General features: G+C 38.6%; 1 protein-coding gene across 7 annotated transcripts in view; it reads right to left on the bottom strand.

Moving 5' to 3' along the window:
• Positions 1–224: 224 nt before the first annotated feature.
• Positions 225–23210, bottom strand: part of si:ch211-285f17.1 (sickle tail protein homolog) — an 85961-nt gene continuing 62975 nt past the window's right edge. For 4 of the 7 annotated variants that reach the window (XM_037694060.1, XM_037694061.1, XM_037694062.1 and 1 more), the window contains 16 exons: positions 19575–20362; positions 16980–17084; positions 16447–16496; positions 14170–14309; positions 13845–14020; positions 9395–9525; positions 9107–9254; positions 8180–8675; positions 6772–6970; positions 6384–6661; positions 5917–6072; positions 5513–5635; positions 4308–4385; positions 4099–4200; positions 1915–2046; positions 225–915 (listed from right to left, as the gene is read on the bottom strand). In XM_037694060.1, coding sequence (XP_037549988.1) covers positions 403–915; positions 1915–2046; positions 4099–4200; positions 4308–4385; positions 5513–5635; positions 5917–6072; positions 6384–6661; positions 6772–6970; positions 8180–8675; positions 9107–9254; positions 9395–9525; positions 13845–14020; positions 14170–14309; positions 16447–16496; positions 16980–17084; positions 19575–20362 — 3615 coding nt within the window. In that variant the 3' untranslated portion in view covers positions 225–402. The remainder of the gene's footprint in view (positions 916–1914; positions 2047–4098; positions 4201–4307; positions 4386–5512; positions 5636–5916; positions 6073–6383; positions 6662–6771; positions 6971–8179; positions 8676–9106; positions 9255–9394; positions 9526–13844; positions 14021–14169; positions 14310–16446; positions 16497–16979; positions 17085–19574; positions 20363–23210) is intronic. The other 3 variants (XM_037694057.1, XM_037694056.1, XM_037694058.1) reach the window with 3 other exon arrangements.

Genomic DNA, 23210 nt, shown 5'->3' with positions numbered 1-23210 from the left:
TAAAAGAATGTACAGATTTTGTGATTGTAAAGCAACTCTGTAGTCCCTACCCTTTAACTACAACAAGAAAATATATTTTCAGCACAATAAAAGCCTTTCACTTAAACTACAAAATCAAGAAAAAAAAAACAAAACTATAGTTTTTGTTCCATTATCAATCATTTTTACAGAACATCTTTTACACCTTTGAATAAAAATCAAACAAAAGAAGCATGATCCGACATTTGAAAAATAAATGATAACGAGATGGCAAAGAAGCAGTGTGCGAATGCCAGTGTCAAAATATGAATAGAGGAAGTGCATTTATTAAAAATACTTTAAAAGTAAAAAAAAAAGAAAAACCCAAACCAAAACTATTTTACATGAAACACAATCAGGTCTACCTGAGGGGCGATACTGAGGCTAAGTCGTGTCCTTAGCCGCTGTGACTGTTGGGATGCAGGATTTGCCGTTGCTGCCGTTGTGGGCCCTGTAGCTGGTGAAGCTGGGGGTGTGTATGGTGCGGATGCTCTTTCCACCTGGGCCCAATGGTGTGGGTGACAGAGGGGAGGGGGAGAAAGAGGAGGAGAATGAAGAGGAGGAGTGCGCTCGACCGTTTGTCTGTGAGGAGAATGACAGAGTTTTACCTGTGTGCTGTGAAGGTGTGGGGAGTTTGAGGGATCCATTAGACAGTGAGGGGATATGGGAGGAGGGGAGGGAACCGGGACGAGGAGCGTGAGAGGAAAGGATGGAGGATTTTGTCGCAGAGGGACAGGAGGAGGAAGATGGGTTAATGGGATTAGTAGCATCTGAGTTTTGTGCAGACTGGGAGCTGCTTTTAGCAGAGCTAGGATAAAAAGCAGGGATTTTAGAGATGGGTATAGTGGGGGAAGTAGTTTTATGATCCCCTCCCACTCTTTTAGCACTTCCGTTAGCCTGCAAACAGATGCCAAAACAGATACTTGCTGTCAAAAATGAAAACTGGTAAAATGATACATGTAAAAAGGCAAGGCGAGGTTAAATAAAACTAAAAGTTATTCACACAGAAGAACAGTATGACTGAACAAACATATATTTCTAAGGTACAACTAAAAGACACCAAAACAACAAATATAAAGGGTCTGTTTTTCTCTAGGAATGTGAGACATCTTAAACTGAAAAACATGTTACCAAGAAAAGAATACAGCAAAGGTTAGAAAGCGTGAATGCAGACAGAATTTCCACACCATTTTTCTGTGTTAGGAGGGATTGTTAGGCATCATGGGGGGGCTGTGGGAAAAGATGCAAATAAGAAGTTAAGTGACTTTGAAAACAGCATTAGGGGTTTTGAAGAGTGGCAGCAAACAGGGGAAACGTGGACTTGGATGAGTGGGTTATGCCAAGGTCCTGACGGTAAGGAAATATGTTTCACCGTGGGGTTAAGGAAGCTGAGCAGCAATGTTGGGTTTGAGCAGAGGTGCAATGTGAGAAGTGAGGAGACAAAACAATTCGGTTAAATCTGTGTTTGAACATTGCCAAAAGCATCTTAGGACTTGGCAACACTGTTAAGGAACTCAGCTGTGATGGGAACTGGAGATGTGATGGGAACTCAGATAATGACAGAACAGGATTCCACTTTACTCTGCCTTTTTCTTTTTTTTTTCATTTAGCCACCAACACAGTGAAGACCATGAGCAGTGTGGACATGCAGAAGCATACAGTACAGTGATGTTATGGGGTAACAGTCAAAAGTCAAACATGCCTTTGTGTCATTGCAGATTCAAGAGAACCAAGAACAGATCCACAGTTGCCACCTTGGTGACTTTATTATTGTTTTTAAACACTTGACATCTCACAGCTTTGGTAGTCTTTTTACCCCCCTTATATGCTTCATGCTTTTGATTTCCTAAACATATCTTTCCTTTAGTTTCTGGTAAAACCCTACATTAAAACTACCTGCCGAAACTGCCTCTGAGCATCCTGCAGTTTTTGCTGTTTTCCTGCTTTGTCAGATGCAGCCGGCGACTGCCTGGACTTTGCAGACAAAGGAACGGGCATCCGACTAGTTGGGGAAGCGACACTGGTGTTCTGCAAGGGGATCCAAATGAAAAACAAAACAAGAAATAAAAAAGGTAGAAAAGACACACACCACATAGAAAGTATGAAAAGTCAAGACACAAAAAAACATATTTTGTTTAACACCTCAACAGCACCAGTGAAGGACCATGCATCCAGTAGGACCACTGACTTTAAAGTAAATATATATAGTACATGCAGTCAAGAAAAAAGACTTAACAAGAACATTGTGACAATGTGTTTGAAGACCAGTGCACCACTTGCTGAAAACCTCAAAGTTTTAGCAATGAACTGCAGGGGAAAGATGGTAACCAGGAACCCAATAAAATGCCACCCAATCATGTCAACATGATTCCACAGAGGCGGGAAGCCACTGGGGTATTTTCCAACATTTCTGAGCACCTGTGAAGTGGATTAATGACTTTATAATTGCAGTGGTTAGGTTCAAATGGAAGGTAGGTTGAAAAGTTAGAGAGAAAACCCCAAAGTCTCCTGTAACAACAAGAGCTAGAGAGAGACCTGTTGTATGTTGCTGGGTACACTGAGGGCAGTGGTGGTGGTGTTGATGGTGTTTGCAGAAGAGATGGCTTTGGGTCGAGGAAGGACCTGAGGTTTAATCTTCTTTTGCAATGAGCTTTTGCTGGCTACTTTCTGTGTTCTGGAGGTAGGGAGAGAGGAAGACCTCTTCAGCCCAACTCCTTCTGAGCTTTTCCCGTTTCTTGTTTTAGAGTCTTCAGCATTGGCTAGCTCCTCTGGAGTGCATGGTCCCATCTCACTAATAGTGGTCTCCAGCTGCTTTATGGTCTGCTCAAGACTGTCCAGAGTCTTGTATGTGCTTTTTCGAATCTCATCTGTCCTGCAAACATTGTCGGAATTCTGCCATTTTTGCGTAGATTCCGTTCCCTTGGAGGGTTCTGTGAAGGATTTTGAGCGTGCAATCTCAAATCTCTTTGCTTCTTTGTGGTGCCGGACAGTACCATCACCTTCTTCCTCATCTTCATACACCACCACTTGTAGAGTCTTCTTTCCAGACTTGGTGCTAGTCCGAATTGCCTGTGTCAACGCTGACAGCTGTTTCTTTGGAAACTTAAACTTGAACTTCTTCTTGTTGTCTTGTTTGGCATCTCCATTTAACTCTGCATTTACACCGCCGTCTGTTAGTTCTGATATTGAGGATGAGGATGATGACTTGGTGGTATCTGCAGTAGCCTTTGAAGAGCTGACCATTAGTCCATCAGCCAACTCAGCACCTTCAGCTATTTTCTGCAGCCCACCACTCTTCTCTGTGTCTGACTCCTCACTCTCCTCTTTGATGGACTCTTCAGCAAGCATTCTCTCAAGTTCCTCCTCACATTCAAAGATGGTTGACAGGCGTTTGTAAGCCGAACGGATATCCATTGGCTCATTAAAGATGATGATGACAGGCTTCTTATTAATGCCATTATCCTGTGGCGATGTAGGGTCGACTGAGGCATTTGGTTTATTGCCTGCACTGCCTACAGTAACTGTCTGGACACTCCCTTTCTTGGCACTAACCAGTTCTTGATACTCCCCACAAGACAAGGGCTGAACCTTGGTGTTAGTGATCATAAATGCTATGTTGTCTGGGGGTGGAGGTGCTTCCTCTCCAGGTAAGTCTGGACTAAGACTAGCTCCTTCATCACCATCTTCAAGAATAGCTCTAGGTTTATCACTTTTAATACCTGAAGTCTTTTTGGGTGGAGGAACAGAATGTTTAGGAGCCTCTTTAACAGGATTGGCTGTTGTGGTCACCACCTGCTCAGGCATAATATTTTTACTGAAGGAGACATGCCCTGAATTTATTTTGCTTGTCTTTTCAGTTTTTGCTTTGTTGAGGATTTTCTCCTTCTGAATTTCTGCACCGGCCTTTGAGGATTTGGTGTGTTTAACTTGCTTCCGTGGCAGCTTAAATCCATTAAGCCCAACAGGTTTAGGTGATATAGGTGGAGGCGTAACAGCAGAGGGTGATTTGGGTGGTGGAGACAGAGGCGGCAGCTGCTGTTGCTGGCTCGGAGAATTGTCAATAACAGTGACATTTGACACCTGTGTTGGAGGTTGTGTGGGCTCTCTGTTTTCTGGGACGCCTTCCAGTCCTGATGGGGGTGCCTGATCTTTGGGAATCTGGCCAGTCACGTAATAAATAACCTGTGAGAGCAAAATGTAAAATATGTGACTGATTTCTAACTTTTGAACTCTAAAATATACAGAGATTAACTATGACTAGAAAGTTAGGATATGACAATCATACATACCCCTGGGCTCTGTCGCATAGTTGTGTTTCCGTTTTCATCAGTTTCTGGATCTTTATCTTCTCGACTGGGCTCTGAGCTCTGCCAGGACAATGTGTGAGGGAATAATATTACTGTGCAACTGGTTTGCCAAGTTGCAGCAGATTAACTATGATTTCACAAAAATGACCGCAGAAGCAATCGTCTAGTGTCAAAACTGAAATAGCCAAAAAATCATCTACAAGGAATATTTTACAATTACATAGTGTTGACTTTTGTTTCATATTGTATTTTTTCCTTACTGTGCTAATATTAAACGCTATAAAAAAAACATGCAAGACAAATACATCCATGTTACTTTTAGCTAAAGTGATCTTTTTTGCTACTTTATTAATTTTTAAACATTTACAACTCCAATTGTGGCTACACAGTTTAACTTTGAAGTTGTTGTTTTCCAATGAACAAGTGTTAACACAATTCCAGCAACATAATATGTAAGGTTTAACATATTATAATTTACATAAAACAAAAACTTAAACTCAGTATATATCTGTTTATAAAAATCTGACAGAGCTGTTTAGAAAATTGACTTGATTAGAGTAAAAATTCTAGCTTTGTGATGATTGGAACAAAACTGAGGTGAAATTGTGCAAAGACAAAAAGAAATTGAAAGAATTTGTTTGAGAAAATAAGGGAAGGATAGGAGCATGCAAAGTGGCCAGACTGACCGTCGATGAACCAAGTCTGCAAAAACACATTGTGTCCTCAAGCGTGAGTTTTGATCTAAATTAACAATTATTTCAAAAATACTTTTGTTTTGTATTTATTATTGATTTTGTATGAAAATTGTCATCAAAGGAAGACACAAGACAATTTAATTTGCCTGTAAGATAAATTACAGGTCTTTATTGGTTTGGAAAAAAAGACAAGTGATAATTAAATCAGTTTTCAAACACATCATACAAAAGACACAGCAGCTTTTCAGAAGCTCAATTTTATGCAGACTTAATCCCGTTAAGAACCCAAGCTGTGAAATTCAGCAGAATCAGGAGGAAAAAACAAGAAGGTAGGGGAAAGAAGTGTTGTGGAGGCAGCTGCTATTGGTGTCTCTTGAGCCAAAGCAAGAGCACAGGGGGGTGTAAAGCGTTAGGACACAGCCATTGATCGTATCAAACAGTTGGTAGAGGCAGGCAGTTAGAGGGGCAGCTGAATGGCGACAAATATGTTACCTTTTTCTCTTTGAGCGGTAACAAAGTTCCTGGTCTTAATTCTTTGATTTGGGGTTCAATTCGAGTAGTAGGTTCAACCGAATTTTTCACCCCTATATCCTTAACTGTGCACTTCTGGAAGACCTGAAGGGTGGAGACAGGCCAGAGGGACATAGGCACAAAGGTTTTGAAGAGGACTCTTTAGACCACTGCCACCGGTTGTTCACATTTAGAGAGCTGTCAAGGAGGATCCTCCTTTGAAAGCTCTTAGCCTTTGCCACTTCCAAGGAAATCAATCACCGCAAGAAAAGGTGAAAAGCAACAGACTCCCATAATGCAGAATAGAATCAAACTTACATCCACTGATTGGATTTGCATATATTTGATAAGTTGTGTATGGATGTTTGTGTTTATTTGCATCGTACCTGAAGCTCCGCCATAATCTTATCCCCATCATCCTCCTCTTCTCTGGTAACAGAAGGAGTGACGAGAGGAGGTGTAGCAGGCTTTGGCTTGGTCTCTGGGAGAACCTTCGTTGGCTTTGGTTGGGGGGAGGAAGGTGGAACATCCTCCTCACCCTCCTGTAAACAGTCATGATTATTAAATAAACCACTATCCTGCATGCTTTAGAGGTTTCTATTCTCCAGCACACTTGATTTGAATTAATGCATGATTGACAGGCTTCTGCAGAACTGGAAGGGAAACCTGAATCAGGTGCGTTGAAGCAGGCAAGCAAGTAAAACATGTAGGATAGTGGCTTTCGAGGGCCAGAATTGGACATCCTTGGCCTAATCTATACTCGAATGCTAAGCTATTTGATTTCTAACCCATGCTACATACAATCAGGCCTAAAAATGACAGATCATCAATATTCTTCAACAACTTCACTGACCTGTGCAGAGATGCTCTCCTTCCTGGTGGTGTATACCACCTCACCAGAACGAGTCGTTGTCATTCCGGTGCTGGAGCTAGAGAAGGTTTTCCTCGGAGGAGGAGGTGGCGGAGACTTGTTGGATTTATCAGGCCCCTGCTTGGACAAACTGTCAGCAGCTGCAGGCTTGATGGCAACTTTCGAGGGTCTCTCCAGTGCTGGCTTAGCAGTTATTTCCATTAGAGGTTTTGTGAGTTTCTCCAACCCCTTCTTAGAGAGTTTCTCTAACTGAGGCTCCACTGTCATGCAGATTAGTAAAATTGTGTAGAAAAAAAAAATAGCATGAGTTGATAATGAACATAAAGTGATTTTATATTATTTTCTTAGTTACATGAAGCTTGATCCGTACCTGACGGTGAGTTGACAGGGCTGGGAATGTCCCCCTGTTCTACAATCCCAGCAGCAGGCAGTGGCTGGTTTTCTTCTACCTCCAGACTTGGAATTCCTTTCATCATGTTGGCCTGAGCCTCTTGAAGGATCTTCTCAAACTCCTTTCCATCATAATGACCCATGTTCTGCCTCTTCTCTTCCCACTCCTTCTCTTTAGCCTGCAGGTAAAAAAATAAAATAAAAAAATAAAACTGTCAAACTTCTGTGACGTAAAATTTAAAACATCTTCTTCTAAAGTAACAGAACAACTACTTTCAGCAGTAAAAAAGGATAAATTGCCGGTAAAGGCATTCAGATTTCAGTGAATTAAAGTACAGTATTTTCTACTTTATAAGTCACACTTTTTTTGCATAATTTGCATGCTCTGTGACTTATAGTCCAGAGGGACATATTTATGGATTTCCCCCCCATATTTATAAACAAATTTTTGGCTGAGATATGACAGTTTTCATTCATTCTGACTGAAAAAAATAAAATAAAATTTTGGCAGTACCACTTGTAGCCACTCGATGGAGTAGTATCAGTAAGGCATGCCGTTGTATCATGTAATAGGTAAACGTGGCTATAATGAAAAATTGAAAAAAGTTCAAGACAAAAACAACTGGACTTTATTTATTATACGTTACTTTATACTTTATTGTTTTTTTTCCTTGAAGTTTTTTGAATTTGCCACGTCCTGGATGACTGAGAATTTTCACCAGCTTTTAATGATACAATCGGCTTGCCACAGTCTTCCCACCTTGGCTCTGCTTGCTGCTTGGCCCGACTGTCAATCCAGCTGCACCGCCCCGGTGAAATGCAGCTAATTTGATCATTAAAGTGCATTTATTAAGCAAATAGACTGAGACACACCTTTGTTCTAATTTCGAGCAAACAAATATTTGTTTAGGTGTTTATCTTGCTAAATTTGTACGGCGACTCGTCGCGTGCACGTGTTTAGTTCCGTGTATTGGATTTTGAAATTCAGCTGATTTCACTGTCAAAGTGCATTTATTAAGCAAACGTTAGATTGAGAAACACATTTACTATAATGTCAAACAAGCAAATAATTGTTTTTAAGTGTTAATCTTGTTAAAGTCCTTCTGTGCACGCTCCCGCCGCTGCCATTTGGCAGCCCATCAATTTTTGGCACAACACTGGCCCACATTTCCGGGTTATCAGTGGTGACGCGCAACAAACGCGACGCGTTCAGCAGTGACGCATAATAGATGCGACGTATACGGCGAAGCGACATATTTATGGATTTTTCCACTTTATTAGACGAATATGGACTGATGCGACTTCTAGGGCGGAGTGACGTGTACAGCGAAAAATACGGTGTTTGTTTCATAAAAGAATGAACAATGAAAACTGAAAGTAAAGCATACCTCTATGGAGATAGCTCTGTTTTTGCTTTTGTCCTGACTGTTTTGCAGCTCTTCTATAACAAGATCTTGATGTTGGGTGCCGTTCCCATTATTCACCGGATTCCTATGAGTCTTCTTTTGATGGACAGGACTTGGTGGATCTGAAATGACCCCCTTGGAATCCTCCATTCCACGAGTGGTGTTAAGGTTGGCAGTGAGGATGAGACTGGAGCTTGGGGTAAGGGGAGGACTGGGCTGAGTGCTGAGGGCTGCAGACTGCTGAGACTGCTGCATGTGAACTAGGGAACTCTGGACATGATGGATGACCACTGGGGAGGAGGGCATCACCTCGGATTTGACCGTGGAGCTCTGGGCCTCCGGCGTTGCTGAGGTTGAGCCAGGCTGGGCTGATACTGGGGGAGCTTCTGCAGTGGTTTCTATAGTGGTTAAATCAACGTTACCCACTGACTTATTATTAGACGAATCAAGTCCTTTATGAGAACCCTCTGTTGCACATCTGCAGAGAAGATGGAAACACAGTCAAAATCGTATAAAAATAATGTTTACTGCTGAAATTAGGGCAAGTACAAAGCTGTTTTAGGACAGGAGTAATTTTGGTATGTATGACATCATAAATAGAAACGAGCCAGCAGTGTTTGCCAAATGAAGTCACTTATCAGTTCAGTGAAGGTAGCTGAAGTAAATCTAGCTGGATGTCTAATTCTTCTGTCCACACAGAATGACCTCTTTGATGGGATGAAAGCTGGCCTACCAGTATAATCAAACAATACAATCGCCCACATCATACACTCCTTCAAAAAGCCCTGCAGAGACAGCCCTTTTTGATTTCATCTTTAATTCCCTCTCATGCACTCAGCAGCTATACTTGAGGACCTGGTCTCCTGACCTCCACTTTATCCCCATCCACACCCTTCTTCTTCCTCCTACCTTCTCAGAGTGCTGAGGGTGTCGGTCAGGCTCTTGACCCGTTTCAACATGCTGTCGAGTTTGTGAGGCTCCTCCTTCAAAAACTTGACAGCCTCCACCTCGACTCTGAGGACAGCTCGCATTCTGGTTTGCAGGGCTGGAAACTCTCCTGATATAATACAGACACACGACGTATTCAGAAAAATACATTATCAAGCAAAATAAACCCAGCTTTTGGTTTGAGGGTTAGCACCGACATTTATTAGTGTGACTGTGATGTTAGTAACAAGTCTGTCTGCCATATCTTACCTTTAAGGCCTGCCAGTGATTCTCCCACCTTCCTCAGAGTAACGGCTCCCTCCTCCACATCCTTTAGGGTCATCACTCTGTGTGCTGCTGCTGAGCCGCTCTGCAGAGAACCTACGTATAGTTCCAACTCACTGCAACGACACCAAAGAACTTTCTTTATCAATTAAGTAACAAAAGAATATGATGTGGTACAAAATACTTGTTTTTTTACAAAAAGAAATAAAAACTCGAGGATATATTCAAGGTTCTGCGGTATGGAGAGCCATTTCATTCTAAATTAAATAAATAAATAAATAGTGTTATTTAAAAATGATTAATACATATTCCGATAAATAAATAAATGTTACCATGAAATAAAACATTTAAATAGATAATGTTTAGTTTTTCCCAAGATTTATATTTTTATTTATTTCAAGATTCATTTTTTATTTATTTTTATTTAATTCAAGATTTATTTATTTAATAATAGAGTTTCATTTTGCGAGATTTTTATTTTGTAAAGCTACTTCTTTTAACCCCGTTTTTTATTTTAAGCACTTTTTACTTCATGCTCTATATTCAAATGAGGGGGCGGGGTTTTCTCTGTGGGGCGGGTCTGGTCAGGATTAGCGGATTGCATCTACGTAAAAATTGACGTACTCCAATCTTTTTTTGACCAATCACAGCAACGTATTCCCCTCGCTATAGCTATAGCTTTACAAAAGAAAAGTGTCACAAAATGAAACTCCATTATTAAATAAATAAAATCTTGAAATAAATAAAAAATAAATCTTGGGAGAAAAAACAATAAACATTTCTATTATTTTTTTTATTTCAAGGGAACATTTATTTATTTAATGGAACATTTATTAATATTTTTTAAATAACACTATTTATTTATTTATTTATTTATTTAATTTTGAATGAAATGGCTTTCCAGACTTAAAACATGTTTTATTTTTGTGCAATCACTCAAATTTAAATATGCTTTGGAAACACCAGGGGGCAGGGCACAATCATTGATCTTTAAGATCATAAACACCTAAAATGAGTAGAGGTGAGCAATGACAGGATCCATTTAAAAAATGTGTAAAATGTATATGTAAGACTGTCAATAAATATATCAGTCATTTTAGAAAGCTGGTAAAGAAACGTTCTATTCAGAGAGGAAACGTGCTGAATGATAACATTGTGAGGGCTGGGTTGCATGAGAACAGCTAAAATGGTGTTTCATTGTGTTCAGGTACCCTTGAGGAACATTCTTTTATTAAAGTCGTCTACAGGGACAGTGAGCAAAATGCCCAGCTCCGCCAAGGCCAGCTGGTGAGAGGAGTTATGGAAAGACTGAGGATGAGAAAAACAGATTGTTCATCTGTATCAAGCCTCTGCCATGATGTGTGTTTCTGTGTGTCAAATTATAAGAGACAGATAAACTCAATTAACTATTTAAGATAGCATCCATTTGATAATCATTCTCCATTTTGGGTTTACCTTTTCTTTTAAATATGTAAATTACAGGGATAATTCATTTCTTTGAAAGTGTTTTTTTGTTTTACCTGTTTGAAAAACTTATAGCAGTTCATGTGAATGCCATTGAAAAACATTTATGTTGCTGTTAATTTTGTATTACATGGGTACTTTCAGAAGTGCCACAGGCTGTAAAAACAGCGCTACAGCTAGCTGCTGGTGCTATTTGCATTCACAAATAACGTTAGACTTGAATATAAAATATGGCATAAGTCAAAACTGACAAGGGTATAGTGGCTTATAAAACAGTGTTTGCTTGATGTGATGTTTTTGAGATTGGAATTAAGAAGGCAGCAATCCACTTTAGTTTTGACCCTTTCAAATTAGCCATTACCTCTTTAATCTGGTAATCTCTTTTTCTCTAAATGGATGTTGTTCAACAAGCTAACTATAAATGAGTAAGATTTTAATTGTTCAGAACTTTTCCAAATAATCCCACTTGAAAATATTTGAAGCATGAAGCTGATTCTATAGCAATTTGCATTTCCGGGAATTCTTGTTCTTTTATGGCAGCAGGTTTTTTTTTTTTCCACCTTTTAAAATGAAAACTTAAAGATGTAAGGTCATGATGGATGTACTTCTCTTTCACTTCTGTTATTTGTTATCTTAAAGCTGAGCAGCTCTTGTTACCGCACCTCATTTAAAGTGAGAGCAGATTTGTTTTGCTGGCTCACAAAAGGCTGGATTTAAAGAATAATACAAAGCTTATTCTAGCTTCAACCCAATGACTTTTACCGTTTTTTCTTTCATCAGTTGTTATCAACTGACTTTACTCGTCTCTGCTCACCACTGTGTTGTGAGACAAGAAGGTTTGACCTCACCTTGTAAATAGCTAAATAAAGGGGATTTAATTACTCTTCTTGTTGGCACGATGAGGCGAGTGAATTAAAGTAAAAGGAGGGTAGTAAGGTTTACTCTACTGTTAGGTCTGTTGTTCAACACTGAGACACATGCACATGCTGCTTGCTTGCATAAACCTGTGGGCTGCAATTTGGTGGGTGTTGGCTTGTCAGAGTTAAGGATTGAATGACTCAGGTGAGCTGATAAAGATGAAACCTTCTGGGGAATTTCCTTCAAATGGAGAAACATTGACTGGAGTTACATGGGTGTGTCTACTTCAAAGCTAGTGAAAAGCTTTGCTGCAAAGACAACCTACTTCAGCATGCAAATCATTTGCACTCTGCAATAATATGAAACAACTGAAAAAAAAGTAGATTATATGTAGAAAGTGTGTGTGTGGGGGGTGTCAACTTTTTTAATATAAATAAATTCAAATTTTTCATTTACAAGAGAGACCTGATTTCAACAAAGAATGATGACAACAATGGACAACAGTGACAACAATAGACAGTTATAAAAAGGCATACAGATGTTTGTTTTTTACAAATAAGATGGCAAAAAAAAAAGTAACAAAACCAGCTAGATTATAAGGCAAATGTAGAAAACTAAAAACAGGAACATGTCTGCATTGGTCCTTGCCAGGAGTCCAACAGATTCTTAAAGCCACTTAGAGAGGTCAAGGTCGAGAGCTTCAGATCTTTTTGCAAGATAGTCCAGGAAACAGGAGTGGAGTAGGAGAAGGCCCTTTTTCCAAGTTCAGTCCTCACTGAGGGAACACTGCAGGTAATAATGTCCTGAGAGCGCACGCTGTAGCTGCACTCACACAGAGACATGTAGGAGGAGATGTGTATATATGATGTGTGCATATATGTACAAACCGGATTCTAAAAAAGTTGGGACACTAAACAAATTGTGAATAAAAACTGAATGCAATGATGTGGAGATGGCAAATGTCAAAACTTGAGAAACTGGTCTCCTCTGTCTCTGTTGAGTGTTGTAAGAAGAAGGGGGGATGCCACACAGTGGTAAAAATGGACTTGTCCCAACTTTTTTGGGATTTGTTGACGCCATGAAATTTGGAAACAACAGATTTTTCCCTTAAAATTATACATTCTCTCAGTTTAAACTTTTGTTCTGTGATTTGTGTTCTATTCTGAATAAAATATTAGATGTTGGCACCTCAACATCATTGCATTCAGTTTTTATTTGCAATTTGTTTAGTGTCCCAACTTTTTTGGAATCCGGTTTGTATATATTTATATAAACATATTTTTTTATTAATTTATTTTTTACAATATACATCCTACAACACAAATGTGGGTGCAGTGAAACCTGTTTAATGGAAACCAATTTTGTATATACCTGTATTGTTGTTATTGTTTTTTTTTATTGCAGCAGTTCTGCATATGGCTTGAAATTAAAGACCATTAGGCCTGGGGTTCCCAACACTGGTCCTTGAGGAACACCATCCTGCATGTTTTAATTGTTTCCTTCACACCTGATTTTAATGTATGGGTGATTAACAGGCTTCTGCAAAACGAGAGGAAGTAATTAAATCACTGAATCAATGTGTTGGAGCAGGGAAACAACTAAAACGTGCAGGATGGTGTTCCTCAAGGAACAGTGTTGGGAACCACTGCATTATGCACTGGATTTCAGCCTCGTCTGTCTCAATATTTCTTACGAATTATCTTAATATTTTTGTATTCAGCTGAAAGTAAAGTTCTAACTTGCATGCAATTTTAAATCAAATACAAATTGTCTTAAATTGTGGTTCACTATTTGTGAACATATTACCAACAAAGCTGTGAACCTTTCCCTATTTTATCTCTGAAAAATGTTACCATTTTGTTATATACTAAATCATGTTTCCAACCACCAAATCCCTTCCTGACACCAAATTTAAAAAAAAAAGAAGAAAACAAAATTTATTTCGCAACATTTGATTCATTTTCTGTCATATTTTAAATCAAATGATGTATAAAATATTTGCAAATATTGAAACTATATATATTTTTGTTATTAGTGTTGTATTTATTTTAATAAATTACCTTAACTCTTTTGAAATTAGGTTAAAAATTAGTGACTTCTTGTGCATTCTTACCTTAGCTGTGTGAGGACACGCTCCTCCATACCCAAGTACTTCTGCCTGTCCTCTTCCACCATAACTCGCTGCCTCTGGACAGGGTCTTCAAGACGCCGCATGGCCTCTGTGAGCTTAATACTGATTTCCTGCTCTGCTCGCTTCAGCTGCACCCGTAACACATCCTGATTCTGGAGCTGTAGGGGGTGTACACAGTGAAATGGGATATCAGAGAACCCTTGAAACTAACAAACCAGCTCAAAGTTCTTAAGATGCACAGACAGGTGCATGTCTGAAACGGCTCAAAAGCAGTGTAAATCAATTAAAAGGGGAAAAGGACTCTTGCCTGCAGCTGTCTCATCTGATGGAGTTGCAACCTGAGGTCAGAAACATTCTTCTTGAACTGCAGGAGGTTGACTTTGATCGGAGCTAAGGTCTTGTCTGATGAGGCTGCACTGCTTTTAGAAGCCAAAACTGGAGAACCACCTGGGTCAAAAAAAAAAAAAAAGAAGAAGTTTGGTTATGGTTTTTTCTTCCTTTTTTTAAAGAAGTATTTTCTGCCTGAACAATGAACACAGATACATCAACACTTTGAGCTACTGCTGTTTTAATGTCTATCAATGCCTTTTCAGAAATGTGGGAGGCTGAAACCATGGAAACCAGCTGACGTAACACGTATGTTTTGGAAAAAATGCCCTAAATGATCAAAAGCAATAATAATTTAGTTCAAACCTCAGCATGAGATTTGATTTACAGGACCTTAAGTTTGTTTTCAGGCAGCACCACTGGCTGCCTGAAAACAATGGAGAAATTGTATTATTAAATGATAGAAATAAGTTGAAAGTTTGAGATTTCTTTTTATTTGCCAGCAGAGAAATAGTTATATTTTTTTAAATGCAATAATATTTGTGATTTGGAGCAGTTATACTGTAGTTTAGCTATATGCAAATTAATTAAAATATGATGAAAGACAGGTAGATTGGAACATTACTAAAACATGTCCTTTAAGAAAAAAGTGGTCTGATAAATCTACAATAAGGCTGTGAACTGTTTGCTTTGCATAAATTTAAATATAAGGTGTTTCCAATTTCTATAGAATGCCATGATAATTACTTAAGAAGGGATATCTATGCTCTAAACTTGGTGTAACAAAAGTAAAAGTATAATCAGTTCTCAAAACAAATCTTAAATAAATACAAAATAACCATAACTTTGGATACTTTACAATCAGACCAAAGAGTTTTAGTTTTGGGAAAGCAATCATTTAACTTCACACATATGTCAAAAGCAGACGTGCACTGTGACGCAATAAAGAACATTTAACTTTGTAATCCCAAAAGTCTGTTCACACCATGTTTTACAAACTCCCAGACCTGAAATACAAGTTACAGTATAAACTGCGGCTACTATTGTTTGAGCCTTTGTGATCCAATGTCCATAAAAAAGCAAACGCCTACTGCATGTATAGTTGTTGTTGTTTTGGCTGCTCCCTTCCGCAGGGGTCACCACAGTGAGCAAACTCACATGAAAGATTTGGCTTTTTTTTTTACACCAGATGCCCTTCCTGACACAAACTGCAGCCTCAGGATTACGAGACTGCAGCACTGACCACCGAGCTACCACGCCCACTTGCGCTGCATGGTAACACTGCAAAAATCTCTGAATGTATGGTTTGATAAAATCAAAGAACAATTGAAGATGTGGATGCCTTGCTTTGAGCATTGTCTTTATGTTATTGGTGGGCTTTTTTTTTTTAATTTAGACAATTGTTAGGTTTTATGCACACCTATTGAACAGCTAAATTAGCATAATCTTTGATGGTGATGTTGGACAACTTAATTTGTATGAGTTATATTTGTTAAATGTGCATATTAATCTGTCGGCTCAACTCAGCCTTTTTGCTCCCAAGAGATGGCAGATCGTCTTAAAATATTTTTAAACACAATCCTATCTCCATTAGCTATTTTAGATATCAAAAATAGACAATGTTCTTGTTACTTTCACTAGGAAACATTTTATTATCCATTTCTAAAATAATAATTGTGATAGGAATGTGATTTGATGGTGTAAAAACAGCCAACCATACTACACAAGTAGAGTGTGGAAATGATTAGGTTGTCTGTTCAGACTTATTGGCATGATATGACGTTAAAGTTATTTTGTTTTTAATTCTCATTCACTGTTTTGTTGTTGGTTTTGCTGAGAGTAGCACGACAGCAGGAATGACAAAGCTTGTTGGTGTTGTGTAAGAAAATTTGTCACATAAATAGTGTAATGTTCTTCTCCATCACTGGAAAAGGAGGTTGCAGATCAACTCAAGTTTTTTTGTCAGATCACTGAATCATCTTGGGAAGTTTTAGAAGTAACAGCATCTTGTTTTAAGTATTGCTTTAAGGGGCTTGGGCGAGCTCTGCTGGCTCTCATCTCTTAACTCCAGTTAAACTACATGTATTGGAGGGAGGATTGTGAGTATATGACCTGATGACAAGCAAAGCCTGACTTTGTTTTTCTGCTCCTCAGCTCTGCTTAATGCAGACAGTGAAGTACGGGCTTGTCTGGACAAGACGTTTTGGCATTAAAAGGGTTAAAGAAAAAAGCCTGCAGAGAATTACATTGCTACTACCTGAACTATGAGCACTGTGGGCTGGAGATGAGGTCTTCGGTGGTCTTTCACTGCAGCAAAGAAAATTCATTAGAGCCACATTTTGATAACAAAATTAAAAATAAAAATAAAGCTCTTTGGGGACAAACTTTAGGTTTGCAAGTTAATTTTAGTAACAAATATGTAAAACAAAGCATGACAAGAAAAACTGACATACCAGAGGGGTTAAAATGATGTTAATGATGTTAACAAGCTTTATCATTATGACACAATAACATACAAATACATTGCAGTCGCAGGCATTTTACATATATCTTTAAGTTTAAACTGGGGATCTACATAGAAGATCCAAATGAATAATCTTGAAATGCAACCAAGTAAACCATAGTCATTTAAACTTTACTAATTTACAAACAGATAAATCTATTTACTCTTCACCAGACTGAGTTTTTGAGGTAGCCACTACTGAGAAAATACTTCCTGATTTACTTGAATCGCCAGGTCTTCCATCCCAGTTTTCTTGAATATGTCACTACTACTCTGTGGTTGCTTACCTTTGAGGCGCCTTGTTGCCACTAGAGTTTGGGTTCTTTAAAAGTGCATGACGAACAAGACCACTCAAGCTGGCAATCTGTTGCTCCATAAACTTCATTCGCTCTCTGCAGAAACATTAGAAAATTCTACTGATACCACAGCTGCTGCTTGCGCAAGTTTATGAATATAAGGCAGCTGTTAACAGATTATTATTTTCTTCTAAAATACTTGAACATTAATTTCCTTTTCACTGATATACAAATATTTAATAAGGACTTTCAAGGTTAAATCCCAGCTAGTCATTCACCAGGTAGCCACTAACAACATAGTGAAAGGGCAATTTACGAACTACCGTATTTTTCACCCTATAAGTTGTGTTTTTTGGGTTTTTTTGTTGCATAATTTGCATGCCCTGCAACTTATACACTGAAGGGACGTATTTATGGATTTTTCCCATATTTATAAACCAATTTTTGGCTGATATATGATCGTTTTCATTCATTCTGACTGAAAATATTGAACACTGCCATTTTCACCCGATAGATAGCACTCAAGCAGTATGGCATGCCGTTGTGTCATGTAATCGGTAAAGTGGTTATTAATGACACAGTTGGCCTGCCATACAGGACACCTTCGTCTAGCTCGCTACCATCAAACCAGCTTCATTTCACTGCGCCGCCATGGCAAAATACAGCTAATTTGACCATTGAAGTGCATTTAAGTAAAAGCTAAACTGTTAAACACCTTTGCTATAAAGTCAAGCAAAAAAAAAAAAAAGTTTTTAGGTGGTTATCTTGCTAAATTTCAAAGAAATGCACAGCGAGTCCTCCTGAGCACATGCTTACTTCCGCGTATTGGCTTTTAAAATACAGCTGATTTGACCGTCAAAGTGCATTTATTAAGCAAAAGTTAGACTGAGACACACCTTTACTATAATTTTTAGCAAACAAATAATTGTTTTTAAGTGTTATTCTTGTTAAATTCTTGTTAAAGTCCTCCTGTGCACACTCTCGCGGCTACCATTTGGCAGCCAATTGATTTTTGGCACAACACCGGCCCATATTTCTGGGTTGTCAGCGGTGACGCGTAACAAACGCGATGCGTCAGCGGTGACGCATAATAGATGTGATGTATACAGCAAAGCGATGTATTTACATGTATGGATTTTTCCACTTTATTATACATATTTGGACGGATGCAACTTATAAGGCGATGCAACGTGTACGGTGGAAAATACGGTATATTGTATGGGGGAAAAAAATCCATAACACAAGAAAAGTGAATAGGAATTTTTACAGTGATATTCCTTTGTAAAGTTTTGGAAAAGAGAGCAACAACAAAGTCTATGCTCAATAATCAATATTTTATCTTTTAAATATATTTCCAAAGTGTTTTTAACTGAGGTTTTAAGTAGGTTGGTTTGACTAATAGGGCAATTTTAAAGACTTACCAATGGTCACTATTTTCTTAGGTTTTTGGTATGTGCTTGTCAAGTACCATTGTTAAGCCCAGTTTTCTTGTCCATGAAGAAAGCTTTCCTCTTATCCTTTAACTGTGTTTATGTACCTTTAATTAAAAAAAACGATCCCGGGTATAAAAACAACAACTTTAGAGCAATTGTTAGATGAAAGGTAATTGTAGAGTTCAATGTTCAAAAGCTATTTTTCAAGATACTTGCAAATGTTTTCAAGCTTAGTAATGTTGTCATTTAACTTTGACAATGAACTGTTGTTAATGTAATTTGTGTTTCCTGGCTTTGCTTCTATATTTCATGGTTTTGCTTTACTTCCCTTCCCTTGACCTTACAAGTACCTGTTGGTGCTACCACCCAAGCCAGCACTGTAAATAAGAATTTGTTCTTTGTGTTTACGCCTGGTTAAATAAAGGTGAAATAAATAAAAAAATACAGTAACAGGGAAAAAATATCTAAATTTTGTTGGTGGCACCTTTGTTGACGTCCTGAGAATCTAAGACAGGGGTGTCAAACTCACTTACAAAAGGGGGCCACAATTAAAACCATTTTCAAAGTAAGGGCCGGTTTCAGAATCTACATTAACTCAAGTTAAGATACCCAACATCTTTTCTTGGTTGCAGGTTCCTCAACAAGAGTTTGATTGGTCTCATTTGACGTTCTCTGTTGCACTTTTGACATCATAATCAAAGATTACTGAACTAATTAAAGTGAATAAAGTATTATACATTTAAAATAACATCTTGGGGGCCAGATAAGATGTCAACGAGGGCCACATTTGGCCCCCAGGCCTTGAGTTTGACACATATGATCTAAGATAATCAACATTTCCGACCCCATAATTTGAACTCAGGATGTGAAACAAAGGTCAGATTTTTGACAAATGCTTACACAAACTATGCTCAGACGGAATATGTAGATTAGTCTGCTAAACCTAATTTGCAGATTTAAAAATTGACAGACAGTGACAGGACACGTTACACACTCGGTTTAACTTACGGAGGATGAATTAGAGTCAGAACAGGCACAAGGGCTCAGAAACTCATGGCGAATGTGAAACTGGGATGCAGAATTAGTCCATGCTCCCATGCAATGCTTTAATCCCCACAAATTATTTATATCATTCCGGCCCCCAGGTACTTACTGGTCATTTTGAGCTGAAAGAGGACTCTGGGGGTAACCCTGAGGGTCTGCAATCACAGGTGAACCCACACTGTTCTTGGGCTTAGTCCCTGTAACTTCATCCTTCCTAAAGGACTGTCGCACTGGTGAGCCTCTTTCCAGGGGAACACCATGAGGTGGCATGCCATGAGGTGGCAGACCATGAGGAGGCATGCCATGCATATCAATCATTCGCACCTCATTCATCCGGTGAGGGGATGGAGGAGGAGTCTTGGGATCCAAAGCCGGCAGTTGGCTGTTTCTGGACTTCTGCCTGTAAAGAGAAGGATGATCTATAGTGTCTGTAGGACTGGGCCCACCATAAGAGCCTGTGGAGTGGATGGAGGCACGGTGGAATGTCCCCATGCCAAGTTCTGGGTGTGGTCCGTGGGCAGTAGCCATCCCAATTCTCCCCTCCTGGAGTAGATATGGATCTGCATACAACCCCTCATTCCCCCTAGCTAGACTGTGGCTCTTCCCACCCAAGTTCTCATCCGGCTTGACATCTCGTCTCTCAAGTATAGCGCTAGGACAGGGAGAGTTGGAACGTGCAGGAGGATTTGCATTAGACATTCTGTCTCTTGGGATAGTGGCACTCCCAGGTACAGAGTTCTGTCGGGGGCCAAACGGGATTCTGGAGGGTGAGGGAGGCATTGAGTGGGGAGTTGGGGGGAGTGCTCCCTGCATGGGATGGTGTGAGGGGGGACCCATGGGTGGATGTCTTAGAGGGTGCTGGCCATCACGAGCAGTGTGTGCCATCTCGCTGTGCATCTGAAAAAACACCAGAAGTATACAAAATATTATTATCCCAAAGACATAAATACTTTTTATTGTACAAACGCATGAAATAAAATTACTTAAAACATCATATAGCTGACTGGTTCTCTAGAGACAAACAGCTAATAATATTTACTTCTGTATCTTATATACGATCACTGAAGTTGCCTTGAGACGAAAATCTCCTTTTAACTCAGTTGATAATGTTGCTTTTCAAAAGAAAATACACTGTGTTCATACTTTGCTGAAAGAGAAAGTAGTTACTTGCAAGGCTACAAACACTGGGTACACGGGATTTCCCGGAAATTATGCCCACAGGCCTTTAAAAAAAAACAATATCACAAACTCATGAACACAAGATTTTTTCTTTGGTTCCAAGTTCTCAAGGGTTTGTATTGTATGTAAGATGTTTTTTTTCCAGCTTTAAAAAAAAAAAAAGCTCTACCGAAAATAAGTCTGTGGCTTTCCTAAAAATGCATCCCTAGGGCTAGACTGCTGTTGGTTAATTTTCAACAAGAGCTGTCTAACTTTGTCTCTTTAACCAGCTATTTTTTGTCACAGATTGTTGGACCAAGTAAGAACATTGACTGGTTAATGTACAATAACAATGGCCATTTCCTAAAATAAGGGAGAATTATAAAGAAAAGATGGCATACAAATGTTAGAAAAACCAATAAATGTGGCGAAGGTTTTAAAAAATACGCAGTACATGTAAAATGAACTACATTTAATGTGGTAAAAGTAAAAAATTACATATTTTGAACTAATATAGTGTAAATTTTGTATTTTGATCACACACCCCAAAAATGTGTTGTTCGAGTAAACATTAAATATAGTTGAGAGCCAAAGTAAATGGTAAATGGATTGTACTTATATAGCACCTTTCTATCTTATCGAGATACTCAAAGTGCTTTACACTACAACCTGTGTCCTCATTTACCCATTCATACAGCACTCTACTAGATCTCTACAAAGCTAATTGAACAAATCATTCTAAAGAGACTAATCAGAGCTTTATCACATTCATACACTGATGGGACACACATCAGAAGCAATGAGGGGTTCAGTGTCTTGCCCAGGGGCACGTAGACATGTGACTGCTTGTGGATTCGAACCCCCAACTCTTGCATTGGAAGACGACTGCTCTAACCACTCAGCCACAGTTGCCCCAACTAGAGAGTACAGTACAACTAGAGAAATTGTATTTCCTGCAAAAATGCAGTGTGAATGCCAGAAGAACTTGCTGAAAAACAGCTGAAATTAGCTTAAAAAAACACACTGAAACATAGCAGGACAAAGCAGAAAGAACACAAAAGTTAAAATGAGTGTAAAAACTATGGAATTAGCCGAAAAAGCTAAAATTAGCATAAAACTACTAATTAGTACCTGAAATAACTGAAACTAGCAGAAAGAAGCTGAAAGAAGCATAAATTTAAATTAGCAGAAATAATTTAATTAGGCTGAAAGTAGCAGAAATTACCATGAAAACTTGAATTTACCTGAAAATAGCTGATATTAGCAAAATATGCTAAAAGGCTAGCTGAAAAGGTAGAACAAGTTTAAATTAGCATAAGTAAGCAGAAATAACGTGTTTGCCCAATTAGGCTGAAAAAAGCAGAAATGAGAACAAAAAGGAGAAAATTTCCTGGAAAAAAATAAAACTGAAATTAGCATAAATCAGCTGAAAGTAGCTAAAAAATCAGAAAGGAGCTGTAATTACGAGAAGGAAGTGGATAGAGCACATTTTTGCTAAATTAGGCTGAAAATGGTTGAAATGAGTGCAACAAAATTGGAATTAGCTGAAAAAGCTAAAATTAGCATAAAACAGCTAAATAGTAGCTGAAATAGTAGAAAAAGCTGAAACTTGCAGAAATAAGCTGAAAGGAGCATAAGAAGCTGAAATTAGTAGCAAGATGTTAGAAGAAGCACAAAAATGTAGTTTGCAGAAAGAATCTGAAAGGAGAACAAAACAGCTGAAAATAGCTGAAATTAGCTGAAATTTTTTTTTAAATTCGTGTAAGGAAGCTGACAGAAGCTGAACCAGAACAAAATGTGAAAGGAGCAGTAAAAGGTTGTAAACAGATATAAAGATGTGAAGGATGTAAAATGAGCTCAATTAATTTTCTTTGAGAGAAAAATGTTAGAAAAGGCTAAATATTTCAAAAAGCTTAAACTTGCACCAATACCAAAATTCATAACAGGATTGCCCTGAAAGAGCTGAATATTTTGAATGATGATTTGTTGAAATAGCTTGAAAACTGCGGGACGAGAAAGATGCCAAAAAAAACGTACGGAAGAAAAATGGATCACAATACGCTTTATAAGCATTCATACAATTAAAGCAACTACGTTTTTTTAATTTATAAATTAAGTTGCCTTTTCAGAAAACTAAAAGTTAACAAGGACAACTGCAATCTTGTGTACAAACAGTGATACAACTCAAGCTCTGTGATATGCTGCGTATGATAACACAGCAGGAGGGTGTCACACGTAGAGCTGAATACAATCCATTTTCTTTCTGCCAAAGCAACAGGTTATTATTTCACGACCAGAGTATTACTCTGACATAGGTTACACCTTGCAGTCAGTGTGAGTCGAAAACACCCTAATGCAAGCTTTCTTAAAAACTTCAGGCACACATCTTTGCTGCCTTTGTCCTCATTGCACTGAGTGCCAAGACAGATTATAGCTGTGAAAGGGAAAATAACATGGGTGTGTCTGTTGCGTGTGCAAAATCACGTGCATGAACTGGAAAACAACAATTGCTTCGGGTGTACAGTAACAAACGTTCGTGCTAGGCTGTGATAATAATAGGAAAAACACGTTTGCAGTGAAAGTTAGT

The sequence above is a fragment of the Nematolebias whitei genome, chromosome 20, assembly GCF_014905685.2.
Source record: "Nematolebias whitei isolate Nwh7 chromosome 20, NemWhi1, whole genome shotgun sequence".
NCBI classification, from domain to species: Eukaryota; Metazoa; Chordata; class Actinopteri; order Cyprinodontiformes; family Rivulidae; genus Nematolebias; species Nematolebias whitei.
This window is presented reverse-complemented; position numbering and strand designations above follow the sequence as displayed.